This window comes from Carassius auratus, chromosome 33 (assembly GCF_003368295.1).
Source record: "Carassius auratus strain Wakin chromosome 33, ASM336829v1, whole genome shotgun sequence".
NCBI classification, from domain to species: domain Eukaryota; kingdom Metazoa; phylum Chordata; class Actinopteri; order Cypriniformes; family Cyprinidae; genus Carassius; species Carassius auratus.
This window is the reverse complement of record NC_039275.1, coordinates 27682-40764: the sequence shown is the minus strand read 5'-3', so window position 1 is coordinate 40764 and position 13083 is coordinate 27682. Positions and strand designations below refer to the sequence as shown.

The 13083-nt window shown below is 44.6% G+C and overlaps 1 protein-coding gene across 1 annotated transcript; it reads left to right on the top strand.

The window, feature by feature from the left end:
- The first annotated feature begins 1854 nt into the window (after positions 1 to 1854).
- On the top strand, positions 1855 to 4367 carry LOC113052620 (WAP four-disulfide core domain protein 5-like). The gene is made up of 5 exons (XM_026216981.1): positions 1855 to 2010; positions 2421 to 2558; positions 2792 to 2948; positions 3309 to 3343; positions 4058 to 4367. The coding sequence occupies exons 1-5, from the start codon at positions 1926 to 1928 to the stop codon at positions 4213 to 4215; spliced, it is 573 nt and encodes a 190-aa protein (XP_026072766.1). The 5' UTR covers positions 1855 to 1925; the 3' UTR covers positions 4216 to 4367.
- Positions 4368 to 13083: the final 8716 nt, after the last annotated feature.

Sequence of the window (13083 nt, the reverse complement as noted above, 5' to 3'; positions counted from 1 at the left end):
CCCGAACTAACTCAAATGAATCGCGATCCCCAAACTCACTCAAATGATTCGCGAACCCGCTTTGAACTCCCGAACTGACTCAAATGATTCGCGATCCCCAAACTGAATCAAATGATTCGCGATCCCACCCCGAACTCCCGAACTGACTCAAATGATTCGCGATCCCCAAACTGACACAAATGATTCGCGAACCCGCTCCGAACTCCCGAATTGACTCAAATGATTCGTGATCCCGCTACGATCTCCCGAACTGACTCAAATGATTCGCGAACCCGCTACGATCTCCCGAACTGACTCAAATGCTTCGCGATCCTGCTCCGAACTCCCAAAGTGGTTCAAATGATTTATGCTCCATACTCCGAACTCCCAAAATTACTCAAATGATTTGCAAACCCGCTTTGAACTCCCAAACTGACTCAAATGAATCACACTCTGAACTCCCGAACTGACTCAAACGATTCACAATTTGATCCCATCCAAATCAAATGACACCGCCAGTGCTACTTTTGGCTTAGTTCTCTAATTTCATAACATTTACTGATTTTAAGGTACGAAAAGTATGTTGTTAACAAATAAAATATAAATATTTCCATTCCGAACTGCTTTCCACATTTTTAAGCATTTTTAGAGGGCAGTTATGCCAAAAGACTATGCTGTTGTATTTGAGGCCATACCCCAAGATTTAAATTTTTTAAAAGCTTATAGAAGTGATACTTCTGCGGCAGTATATGTTAAACACAGCATGTTCCAAGACATTATTATTTGTTGTACTAATAAATACAGGAATATTTTAACAAGTGATGATACAGGTCAAAAGTATATTGTGGACCAGTGTATTTAGAAATATAAATTGAAGTAATGCTTGGATTGTTTGAGAAATATATTGTTTAATTCATAAAGTAAAAGAGGCTGTATTTAAAATGTTACATGGTATATGCAGCTTAAAGAGTGTTAGAGAGATTTAATCTGGATATTGATTATTCCTGTGATTGTTTTTTTTTAATCAATTTATAATTCATTTTTTAGTTGAATGGAAAATGAGTCTAAATTTTCCATCTATTTTGTAATTTTGCCTACACAAAGATTTTTGGGTGGATATAGAAAATGCAATTAGAAGGAAAACAAATGTTACATTCAAGTAACATTTTAATAACATTCATTGTAGGTTTTAATATGTATTATTCCAATGTACATGTTTTATTATTATTATTTTGGGGAAAATCTGACATACATAAGAAGGTGGTCAGGGTCCAAGCCAAATTTCGTCCATTTTCTTAAGGAGCCCTAAGGACTACTGCACCAGTTTGGAAAACATTGTTAATAAAATAATTTCCTCAAATTTGTTGATTAATGAATAAATGGTTTGTACACTATTGTGCATCACTGTTGTATATATTGTTCTGATTAATAAAAAAAAAGAAGACTGATCAACACACACTGCTTGTGTTTACACATTCCATGTATACAGGAGTAACTCTCTCTGCTCAAGCATGTAAACGGGTTATCCCGAATGTTTCAGAAACCTGAATAGTGACCTTAACCCGACCATAAGCCAAATTTTAACAGCTTGTAAACCTAGTCAGTGTCGCCAGAGAAATGCACAATCCTCTAGTAATTAGGCTAATTTAATTATTATGACATGGTTTGAACGCAGCATTCATCTCGTCCAACCCCAATCAAACACACCTGAACAAGCTAATCCAGGTCTTTCTTTCAGATTACTGGAAAGCTACAAGCAGGTGAGTTTGATCAGGTTTGGAGTTGACCTTATCTCCTTGGATCTTTAAAAACCCATTTACAGTGGCTGATGTTACAGCAACACATTTATTTGTTTTAGTTTTCTGTGCTTTGTTGGCAGCTCTCTAAGACACACCAGTTCAGTGCCTTTTCCAGCAGAGATCATTGTGAGAGCACAGGTCGGGAGGATGACTGCTCGTGTGTGTTGCTTGATGATTGTTTTATTTTGTCTGTTTGGATATTTGAGTATAACAGATGCTGGAAAAACAACAGGTGAGAAGATCTTATTACTTCATAAAGAAATTATAAGGTCTAAAGAAATGTAGAAATTAGTGATGCTCAGTCTTTGAATGCAGGATTAGGAATGAGTTTTTAAAGGTTATTAACCTCAATATTGTATCCTTTCTCATGCGGACCAACATCTAATGCAAGAGTGTAGGTTTGTGGTAGGGGTGGACTTTAATCATAACTTTACAAGTTGTAGTTTTCACTGACTAATTGTACTAGCCACGGTTCAAAATCTGACCATGGCACAAATAAACCAAGTGCTGGTGCCGCTGACTTTTCTAGTTAAAAATAAACCCCCATAATGTGTTGCTTTCAAGTTATGCAGAGACTGCAGTGTTTTGTAATTGAATGTAAGCCATTTTTTCAGTGAGTCTTGTCATGTGTCTGTATAACAGCAAAGCCAGGAAAGTGTCCACCCCAATCATCTGGAAATAAATCGTGTAGTAGTTCCTGTAAGAGTGACTCCAACTGTCCCAACAATGAGAAGTGCTGCAGCAAAGGCTGTGGAAATTACTGTACAGCTCCATATATGGGTATGTTATTAGTTTGGTCAGCTGGTAATGAGAACCAATTTGTTTTTTTTTGTTTTTTTTCATACAAGTAGGTGTGACTTGAACCCTGTAGTTTCCATCACAGGATGGCTTTAAAAAAATTTATACGTGGAATATAATTTTTTTTTTTTGTAGGTAAAACATGCTCTTTGTGCTGTGTATTGATGTGGCATAGTCTATGTCCAAACTAAAGCTGACTATCTGTGTCCATGCAGTGAAACCAGGTCAATGTCCCGAACCAAAGAACATTCCACTGTCTGCTGAAAGCTGTGACCATGATGGCCAATGTCCTTCCACACAGAAATGTTGCCCAACCACCAGTGGACGTGCTTGCAGTGAACCAGGTGGCCAGGGGAGCGGTCAGGGCCAGGGGAGCGGTCAGGGACAGGGAAGTGGCACTGGCTTTGGTCAGGGGAGCGGCTTTGGCTCTGGTCAGGGCCAGGGAAGTGGCACTGGCTCTGGTCAGGGGAGCGGCTTTGGCTCTGGTCAGGGGAGCGGTCAGGGCCAGGGAAGTGGTCAGGGCCAGGGAAGTGGCACTGGCTTTGGTCAGGGGAGCGGCTTTGGCTCTGGTCAGGGGAGTGGCCAGGGAAGTGGCACTGGCTTTGGTCAGGGGAGCGGCTTTGGTCAGGGGAGCGGCCAGGGAATCGGCTCTGGCCAGGGGAGTGGTCAGGGGAGCGGCTTTGGTCAGGGCCAGGGAAGTGGATTTGGCCAGGGGAGCGGTCAGGGCCAGGGAAGCGGCTCTGGATTTGGTCAGGGCCAGGGAAGCGGCTTTGGTCAGGGCCAGGGAAGTGGATTTGGCCAGGGAAGCGGATTTGGTCAGGGCCAGGGAAGCGGTTCTGGATTTGGTCAGGGGAGCGGTCAGAGCCAGGGAAGCGGCTTTGGTCAGGGCCAGGGAAGCGGCTTTGGCCAGGGAAGCGGCTTTGGTCAGGGCCAGGGAAGTGGATTTGGCCAGGGAAGCGGCTTTGGTCAGGGCCAGGGAAGCGGATTTGGCCAGGGAAGCGGATTTGGTCAGGGCCAGGGAAGCGGTTCTGGATTTGGTCAGGGGAGCGGTCAGGGCCAGGGAAGTGGATTTGGCCAGGGAAGCGGCTTTGGTCAGGGCCAGGGAAGTGGATTTGGCCAGGGAAGCGGCTTTGGTCAGGGCCAGGGAAGTGGATTTGGCCAGGGAAGCGGCTTTGGTCAGGGCCAGGGAAGCGGCTCTGGATTTGGCCAGGGAAGCGGCTTTGGTCAGGGAGGTGGTCAGGGCCAGGGAAGTGGCTCTGGATTTGGCCAGGGAAGCGGCTTTGGTCAGGGGAGTGGCTCTGGATTTGGCCAGGGAAGCGGCTTTGGTCAGGGGAGCGGTCAGGGCCAGGGGAGCGGCTCTGGATTTGGCCAGGGAAGCGGCTTTGGTCAGGGGAGCGGTCAGGGCCAGGGAAGTGGCTCTGGATTTGGCCAGGGAAGCGGCTTTGGTCAGGGCCAGGGGAGTGGATTTGGCCAGGGGAGCGGCTTTGGTCAGGGCCAGGGGAGTGGATTTGGCCAGGGGAGCGGCTTTGGTCAGGGCCAGGGGAGCGGCTTTGGTCAGGGCCAGGGAAGCGGCTTTGGTCAGGGCCAAGGGAGTGGATTTGGCCAGGGGATCGGTCAAGGCCAGGGAAGTGGTCCCTGACATGATCAGTCAGGGAAACAGTCTTTGAACTTTCATAGGAATTTTGGATGACACCTACTGGAGATCTTTCAATTCTTATGGCATTTTCCCTTTTGTTTAAAGTGGATTTAAAATTATTGCACTCCTTTCCCTCAAAAATAAAAGTGCTTGGACTTGGTGTTATTTGATTGTTTATTGTATATATATATTTTTTTTAACTGCCTATGGGCATCAGTGCTCTGTGTAGTCCTCTCCCTGACAGTGGTGGTTCTAGACCACAGTAATGGGGGGGGGGGGGGGGGGGGGGTGCACCTTTTTTGTATTAGGAGACATGGTTTAAAGTTTCATCTTAACCTACTTGTAACACTTTGAACAAAAGCTAGCAAAGAACACATTCACTTCAGTCTCTAGTTCAAGCACACTCAAACGCCCATAACCTCTAAATTATTTTACAGTTTGACATATCTTCACTTTGTTTCTGATGAGGAAAATTTGCCAGAGAATTCAGGGAGCGTGTGGGTGACCCATCTGAACACCTCCTGATTGGTCCTTGCATTCACAAACAGAATCATGTGGGGGGTTTTTTTCTCTCCAGAATGTAACTCTGCTCTAAATGCAGGGCATTATTCCACTGGTTCTAAATGGTATTGGCAGTGCTCTGAATACATATGGGGGCCTAATTTCCTGTTTGATCAACAAACAAGGGCTGCACAAATCACACGCTTCCCATGTCGGCGATCCAGATTCGAGGCCCACTTAGTGCAAGGTGTGGTGGAGAGGACCCGGGGGAGAGGGGTTGCGTTGGTGCCGTGACCCGTATGGCAGTGAGGTTTGGGGGGGGGAGTGTATTTGTGGTCAGTGAGTAGGTGCTGTGCAGGTAAACCTCACTCCCCAATCTCAGGAGACTCATTGGCGACAGATACTAGTGGCTGCAGTAATGTAGCCTCCTTGTTAGTATGTCTGCCTCCCATACCAGAGACCCGGGTCCTAGGCTCACTCGGAGCAAGTGCGAGGTATTGCAATGAGGACCAGGGAGTGAGGTGTTACACTGGGGACCCTGATTTGATCTTTGTGCTACATTACAACTAAGCATTTGTTTTATACAGTTATGTCTTGAACCAAACACCAAAAATTCTCCAAAACTTAAAATTCTCTTAACTTCAAATTCTGCATAAATTATACAAATATTACCACTGTGCATAAATACTTGACGCAACTCGTGTGCATTTTGACTCTGTATTGACTCAGACTCGAACATATTAGGAATTGGACTTATTCCAGAGGCCGCTTGAGTCCCAATCAAAATATCTCATGACTATTACTGTATGCTAATATTTCTTTAATTTGATATATGATCGACACGTTCAATGATTGGGGATTTTCTTGTGATGTGAGATGTTAGCGTAACGTTAGTGCAGAGGCAGCAGGACTCAGATCAGGATTTCTAATGAACTTAACACTTAACTTTTTAAACCGTATTACATCATCTATTATTCAGTTTGCATATAATAGCCACAAATAGTTTGTGTGCAGTAAAACTCAAAAAAAAAAAAAAAACATAAACGTTCTGTGATATGTGGCATTTTTACCCTTAACTGATAATATTATTTAAACCTATATCAAGTAAATAAAATACAGTGTACATGCCATGTTATATTTAATATACTGAGTATGGTGCCAATTTTTTTGTTTCCACCAAACATTTTACATGCTCTTGAAGATCTCTCTGGTCTCTGTCTTGACTCGGACTTGAATGAGCTGGTTTCGACTCTGCCAGTTCTCCTCTGACCAGACGAAACCAGTAGTTCAATTCCAGGCTGCAGCAAAGTCAGATTGTGCAGAAGAATCATCTGTTTCCTGTGGTCTTGTCCTGGTGGTCCTCTGAGACAAGGTCTTTACAGGGGATCTGTATCTGGGGCTCTAGTTGTCCTGGTCTCCGCTGTCTTTCAGGGCAGTAGAGGTCCTTTCTAGGTGCTGATCCACCATCTGGTCTGGATACGTACTGGATCCGGGTGACTGCAGTGACCCTCTGATCTGGATACAGACTGGAACTGGTGGCTACGGTGACCTCGGAACAAGAGAGAAACAGACTAATATTAGCGTAGATGCCATTCTTCTAATGATGTAGCAAGTACATCAGGTGTTATGGGAAGTATTCCCAGTTCTGGTTTACCTAAAGCCCCTTTCACACTGCCATTCCGGCAATTACAGGGGTAAAGTGTTCCTGCAATTGTTCCCTGGTCGCTAGATTTTGCACTTTCACACTGATTTTGATGTCCTAGGTATTAGCAAATTGCCTGAGAACGTAGCGGATGTAGAGGATTATAATGTAACAAAATGTTATGTGGGTTTATGTCATGTTCATGTTTTCATGTCTTTTATTTTGTTGCTGTTTGTGTCATGCTTCCCTTGCCCTCATGTATCTCTGCCTTGTTTATGTGCCATGTTCTCATTGGTTATTGTCTTGTCATGTGATTATCAGTTCTGTCTGTTCATTGGTTGCTTTAGTAATGTGTTTAGTTTTTCATTGGTTGGTTCATGTCATGTGTCCATCATTGTTTGGTATAAGTAGTTTTTGCCATTTGTGCCTTGTTGGTATTAATATATGTACCTGATGTTGGTGAGTCAAGTCAAGTCAGGGCACACGCAGAGACGTGTCTCAAAGTGTTTAAACACTCTCTTGTACCGACAAATACATACACAATATGTCAAAATACCAGTCTTGGAAAGTGTGTTCGAAAAAAATGTTGGTTATGTCTTAAGTGAAAGTAAGCAGTTGAGAAAGATATCAGATGTGTATCATTATAACAGATGCATTGTCTCTTAAAGTGACCGCGCCTAATTTACTAGCTCTGCTGTCAGTGTCTTTAATGTTCATCCAAGAAAATAAAAGAAAGATATCACTCTGTGCTCTTGACTGAATTACTTTGTAGTTTTAACAAGAATTAATGCACAGTCAAACTAAAAAAATTTCAGACACCAGATATAATTGTTTATATTGTTTTACTAGGTGCAGGACACTATAGTTAATTTATTTAACGAACGGTGTCATATTATACCCAGAAGTTCTTCATACTGTAGACTACCAGTGAAATTGATTAAAAAAATAAATTCAGGGCCAAAAATTATTCAGACACTTTGACGTGACCATGTTTTGCTTACGTGTTTCTTTTCATTGCTAATGCAATCTTTTCAGTATTAATAGTTGTGTAAATATTGTCAAACTAACAGTTGTCTGAAGTTTTGGTTGATTGTAATCCATTACATACCTTTCTATCGAAGTTAGTTGACATCATCAAGATGAATTTGTTTTCTAACACAGAGTTCTTGTCATATTTTATTAACAATTTCTAAATCATACAAACTGTGACAATGTGAGACATGTTGAAGGTGTCTAAATATTGGTTTGTATATTTTATTTTACAGTGAAGACTATGCATTAAACAATTAAACACATTAAACAATTTCAAACAGGGCCCACTGGTACATTATTGACAATGTCCAGTGAAAATGAAACCTAAATTTAACTCTACCACGCTATCACACAGACAATCTGACTTGGAGTCACAGTTAATGAGTTCTGAAGCAGCCAATAAATTATTGCATGATCAAATGAATCATATTCCTACACATAAAGCAGCAGCTCCGGGTCTGCTGCTGGCTGTAGTCAAATCCAGCAACCCTGTCTCAAAAAATTGAAAATCTGAATGCCGAGTCATGTTTTATATTTGTTAATATAAACATCTTATTGGGATGGAACAACCTAAACTTGCAGAATAGAATATTAAACAGAGACAGTTTGTGAGGTGGGCCTGTTTTTTTTTTTAAAAAAAAAGGAAAAACAAAGTTTGAAGTCAATAATTTCGCAGTTGGTAGCGTCGCCACAGAAATGCACAATCCTCTCGTAATTAGGCTAATTTAATTATTATGACATGGTTTGAACGCAGCATTCATCTCGTCCAACCCCAATCAAACACACCTGAACAAGCTAATCCAGGTCTTTCTTTCAGATTACTGGAAAGCTACAAGCAGGTGAGTTTGATCAGGTTTGGAGTTGACCTGATCTCCTTGGATCTTTAAAAACCCATTTACAGTGGCTGATGTTACAGCAACACGTTTATTCGTTGTAGTTTTCTGCGCTTTGTTGGCAGCTCTCTAAGACACACCAGTTCAGTGCTTTTTCCAGCAGAGATCATTGTGAGAGCACAGGTCGGGAGGATGACTGCTCGTGTGTGTTGCTTGATGATTGTTTTATTTTGTCTGTTCGGATATTTGAGTATAACAGATGCTGGAAAAACAACAGGTGAGAAGATCTTGTTACTTCATTACATGGTCTAAAGAAATGTAGAAATTCGTGATGCTCAGTCTCTGACTGCATGAATGGGTTTTAAAAGGTCCTTAACATCAATATTGTGTCATTGCTTAAGCTGAACCGCAACATTTAATGCATCTACACTTTTGTTTAGGTTTGTGGTATGTGTACACCATCATAACTTCTAGTACTTTGTTGACTAATTGTTCCTCACTGTTTTTAATGGGAGGTAGCAAGATCCGACTATAGCACAAATAGATGGAACCCTTTTAAATCCATAATGCATTGAATTGAGGTTACGCAGAGACTGAAGGGTTTTGTAACTGAGTAAATGTAAATCTTTCGCATTCAGTGAGTCTTGTCATATGTCTGTATAACAGTAAAGCCAGGAAAGTGTCCACCTCAATCATCTGGAAATGTATCATGTAGCAGTTCCTGTAAGAGTGACTCCAACTGTCCCAACAATGAGAAGTGCTGCAGCAATGGCTGTGGAAATTACTGTACAGCTCCATATACAGGTATTTGTTATTGTTTTGGTCAGTTAATGGAAAAATAAACTTTGCCTCTTATTCTTGTCTAAAGTAGGTGTAAAAATTGAACCCTGCTTTTAAACACTTGGTGGCTTTACAAAATAAACCAGCATAATCCTTGGACGAAAGCCTTTTTTTGTAGGTAGAAGTTGCTGTTTTGTGCTGAATATTGATGTGGCAGTTAGTCTATGTACAAACTAAAGCTGACTATCTGTGTCCATACAGTGAAACCAGGTCAATGTCCTGACCCAAAGAACATTCCACTGTCTCCTGAAAGCTGTGTCCATGATGGTCAGTGTCCTGCCACACAGAAGTGTTGCCCAAGCGCCAGTGGCCGTGCATGCGGTGAACCAAGCGGCCAGGGTCAAGCGAGTGGCCAGGGTCAAGGAAGCGGCTTGGGCCAGGGAAGTGGCTTCGGTCAAGGAAGTGGCTTTGGCCAGGGTAGTGGCTTCGGTCAGGGCCAGGGAAGTGGCTTCGGTCAAGGAAGTGGCTTTGGCCAGGGTAGTGGCTTCGGTCAGGGCCAGGGAAGCGGCTTCGGTCAAGGAAGTGGCTTTGGCCAGGGTAGTGGCTTCGGTCAGGGCCAGGGAAGCGGCTTCGGTCAAGGAAGCGGCTTTGGTCAGGGTAGTGGCTTCGGTCAGGGCCAGGGAAGCGGCTTCGGTCAAGGAAGCGGCTTTGGTCAGGGTAGTGGCTTCGGTCAGGGCCAGGGAAGCGGTTTTGGCCAGGGTCAAGGAAGTGGCTTTGGCCAGGGTAGTGGCTTCGGTCAGGGCCAGGGAAGTGGCTTCGGTCAAGGAAGCGGCTTTGGTCAGGGTAGTGGCTTCGGTCAGGGCCAGGGAAGCGGCTTCGGTCAAGGAAGCGGCTTTGGTCAGGGTAGTGGCTTCGGTCAGGGCCAGGGAAGCGGCTTTGGTCAAGGAAGCGGCTTCGGCCAGGGTAGTGGCTTTGGTCAAGGAAGCGGCTTTGGCCAGGGTCAAGGAAGCGGCTTTGGCCAGGGTAGTGGCTTCGGTCAAGGAAGTGGCTTTGGCCAGGGTAGTGGATTCGGCCAGGGCCAGGGAAGCGGCTTTGGCCAGGGAAGCGGCGCTGGCCAGGGAAGCGGTCAGGGAAGCGGCGCTGGACAGGGCCAGGGAAGCGGTCAGGGAAGTGGCTTTGGCCAGGGAAGTGGTCAGGGCATCGGCCAGGGAAGTGGTCAGGGCATCGGTCAGGGCATCGGCCAGGGAAGTGGGTCTGGTCAGGGCATCGGCCAGGGAAGTGGGTCTGGTCAGGGAAAAGGTAAGGGAAGGGGCCAGGGAAGGGGCTCTGGACAGGGTCAGGGAAGCGGCCAGGCAAGGGTCACTGGACAGGGCCAGGGAAGCGGCGCTGGTCAGGGAAGCGGTGCAGGACAGGGTCAGGGAAGCGGCGCTGGACAGGGAAGCGGCTCTGGCCAGGGAAGCGGTCAGGGAAGCGGCGCTGGTCAGGGAAGCGGCGCTGGCCAGGGAAGCGGTGCAGGACAGGGTCAGGGAAGCGGCGCTGGCCAGGGAAGCGGCGCTGGCCAGGGAAGCGGCGCTGGCCAGGGAAGCGGCCAGGGAAGCGGCGCTGGCCAGGGCAGCGGTCAGGGAAGCGGCGCTGGACAGGGCCAGGGAAGCGGCCAGGGAAGCGGCCAGGGAAGCGGCGCTGGACAGGGCCAGGGAAGCGGCGCTGGTCAGGGCCAGGGAAGCGGTCAGGGAAGCGGCGCTGGTCAGGGAAGCGGCGCTGGACAGGGTCAGGGAAGCGGCGCTGGTCAGGGAAGCGGTTCTGGCTCGGGTCAGGGAAGCGGATTGGGTCAGGGAAGCGGCTCGGGTCAGGTAAGCGGTCAGTGAAGTAGCCAGTCTTGCTCATTTTCCCCCTTCCCTCAAATAAAAAGGAACTCACATTTCAACTGCTTTCGGGTGTCCGTGCTCTTTATTCTCTCCGCTAATACCACTACAAACCAACAACTTAACCTGTACAGGTGCTGGTCATATAACTAGAATATCTACCACACTCTAATTAGCAATTTACACCAAACACCTGCAAAGGCCCTTTTTAAAATGGTCTCTCAGTCTAGTTTTGCCGGCTACACAATCATGGGGAAGACCAAAAGATGACCATTGACACCTTGCACAAGGAGGGCAAGACCCAAAAGGTCATTGCAAAAGAGACTGGCTGTTCACAGTGCTCTGTATCCAACTACATTAATAGACAGGAGAAGGGAAGGAAAATGTGATTGGAGGAAAAAAAAAAAAAGTGCACAAACAATAGGGATTACTGCACCCTGGAGAGGATTGTGAAACAAAACCCATTCAAAAAAGTGGGGGAGATTCACAAAGGGTGGACTGCAGCTGGAGTCAGTGCTTCAAGAACCACTACACACAGATGTATGAAAGACATGGGTTTCAGCTTTCGCGTTCCTTGTCAAGCCACTCTTGAACAACAGACAGCATCAGAAGCATCTCGTTTAGAAAAGGACTGGACTTCTGCTGAGTGGTCCAAAGTTATGTTCTCTGGTGAAAAGTAAATTTAGCATTTCCTTTCGAAATCAGGGTCCCAGAGTCTGGAGGAAGGGAGGAGAGGCACATAATCCACGTTGCTTGAGGTCCAGTGTAAAATTTCTACAGTCAGTGATGGTTTGTGGTGCCATGTCATCTGCTGCTGTTGGTCCACTGTGTTTTCTGATGTCCAAGGTCAATGCAGCCGTATACCAGGATGTTTTAGAGAACTTCATTCTTCCTGCGGCGGACCAACTTTATGGAGATTCAGATTACGTTTTCATTGTTTACAAATGTGACGAGTGGGGCCGAGAGCCGTGGGAACGAGGGGTGGCCGGTGGAGTAATTGAAGATGAGCACCTGCTTGACCCACCGGTCTCGAGTCCCACGGAGGAGATGGAAGGATATAAAACTGGAGCGATGAGACAGGACCAGGCCTGGGTTTTAGTTGTGTTTGGTTTTTATTTGTGTGCATCGGTCGTCCGTGAGGGGGTGAATCACGCTTTTTTTTGTCTTTAGTTTTTCAATAAAGTTTCTATTTGATTGTTTACCGGTTCCTGCCTCCTTCCTGATGAATATGAAGTTTGTACATCATTACAACGAAGTATAAAAGTCTCATTTAGCTTAAAGTACACGTAGCAAGGGCTGTTAAATATAATAAAAAGAAAACGGGTAGAATAGAAACAGAATAGAGCAAGCTAGTTAGTGTTCGAGGTCTTATATATATATATATATATATATATACACACACACACACACACAATTGCATAATAAAATAATGAAAATAAAATAGAATACAAAAAGATTAGTAAAGTAGTTTTTTTTAAGAATAGAATTAGAATAGTGAGTGCTAAAGTTAGAGGGTCAAATAAAGATGGTAGAAATGAATGATGAGATGCATAGTGTTTTAAAATGCTAGTCATAAACTTACCATTTAGACTTAGTAAACAGTCACAAAGTTAAAACTACACAACACGACTGAGGACACTACCAGACTTAAAGTCCTTCCAATCACAACTCATGCAGAAGTATGTGCCTTGTTTGCAGATGCATGGCAAATGAAAACATGGTTTAAAATATTTTTTTTCTCCTCCGACTGGATGGAATCATAGTATGAAGCTAAAAAAATCATAACCATCATACACTGTGTTTTTCTATGAAATCTGTCTACTAACTCAAATCTACAGACTAGCTCTGACTTTCGACTATTCTTTCGAAACTGGATGTCCAAATGTACAGTAATGTTCACATTCAAGCATTCCAGTAAAAAGCTATTTTTTTCCTTTACTGTTTACTGCAGGAGGTACAGTAGAAACACGGTATGATAGAACAGAAAAGGTTTGACAGTATTGCTTACAGTGAACAAAATATCCATAAAACACATAAGAGCATTCTGAACAAAAAAACAACAACAGCAAAAAGGCCAGAATAAAAAAAAAGGGGGGGGGGGGTAAAATAAAAACAATCTCTCACTGCTCCTGCTGCTTCTCTCACTGCTCCTGCTCCTCTCACTGCTCCTCTCACTGCTCCTGCTCCTCTCACTGCTCCTGCTCCTCTCACTGCTCCTGCT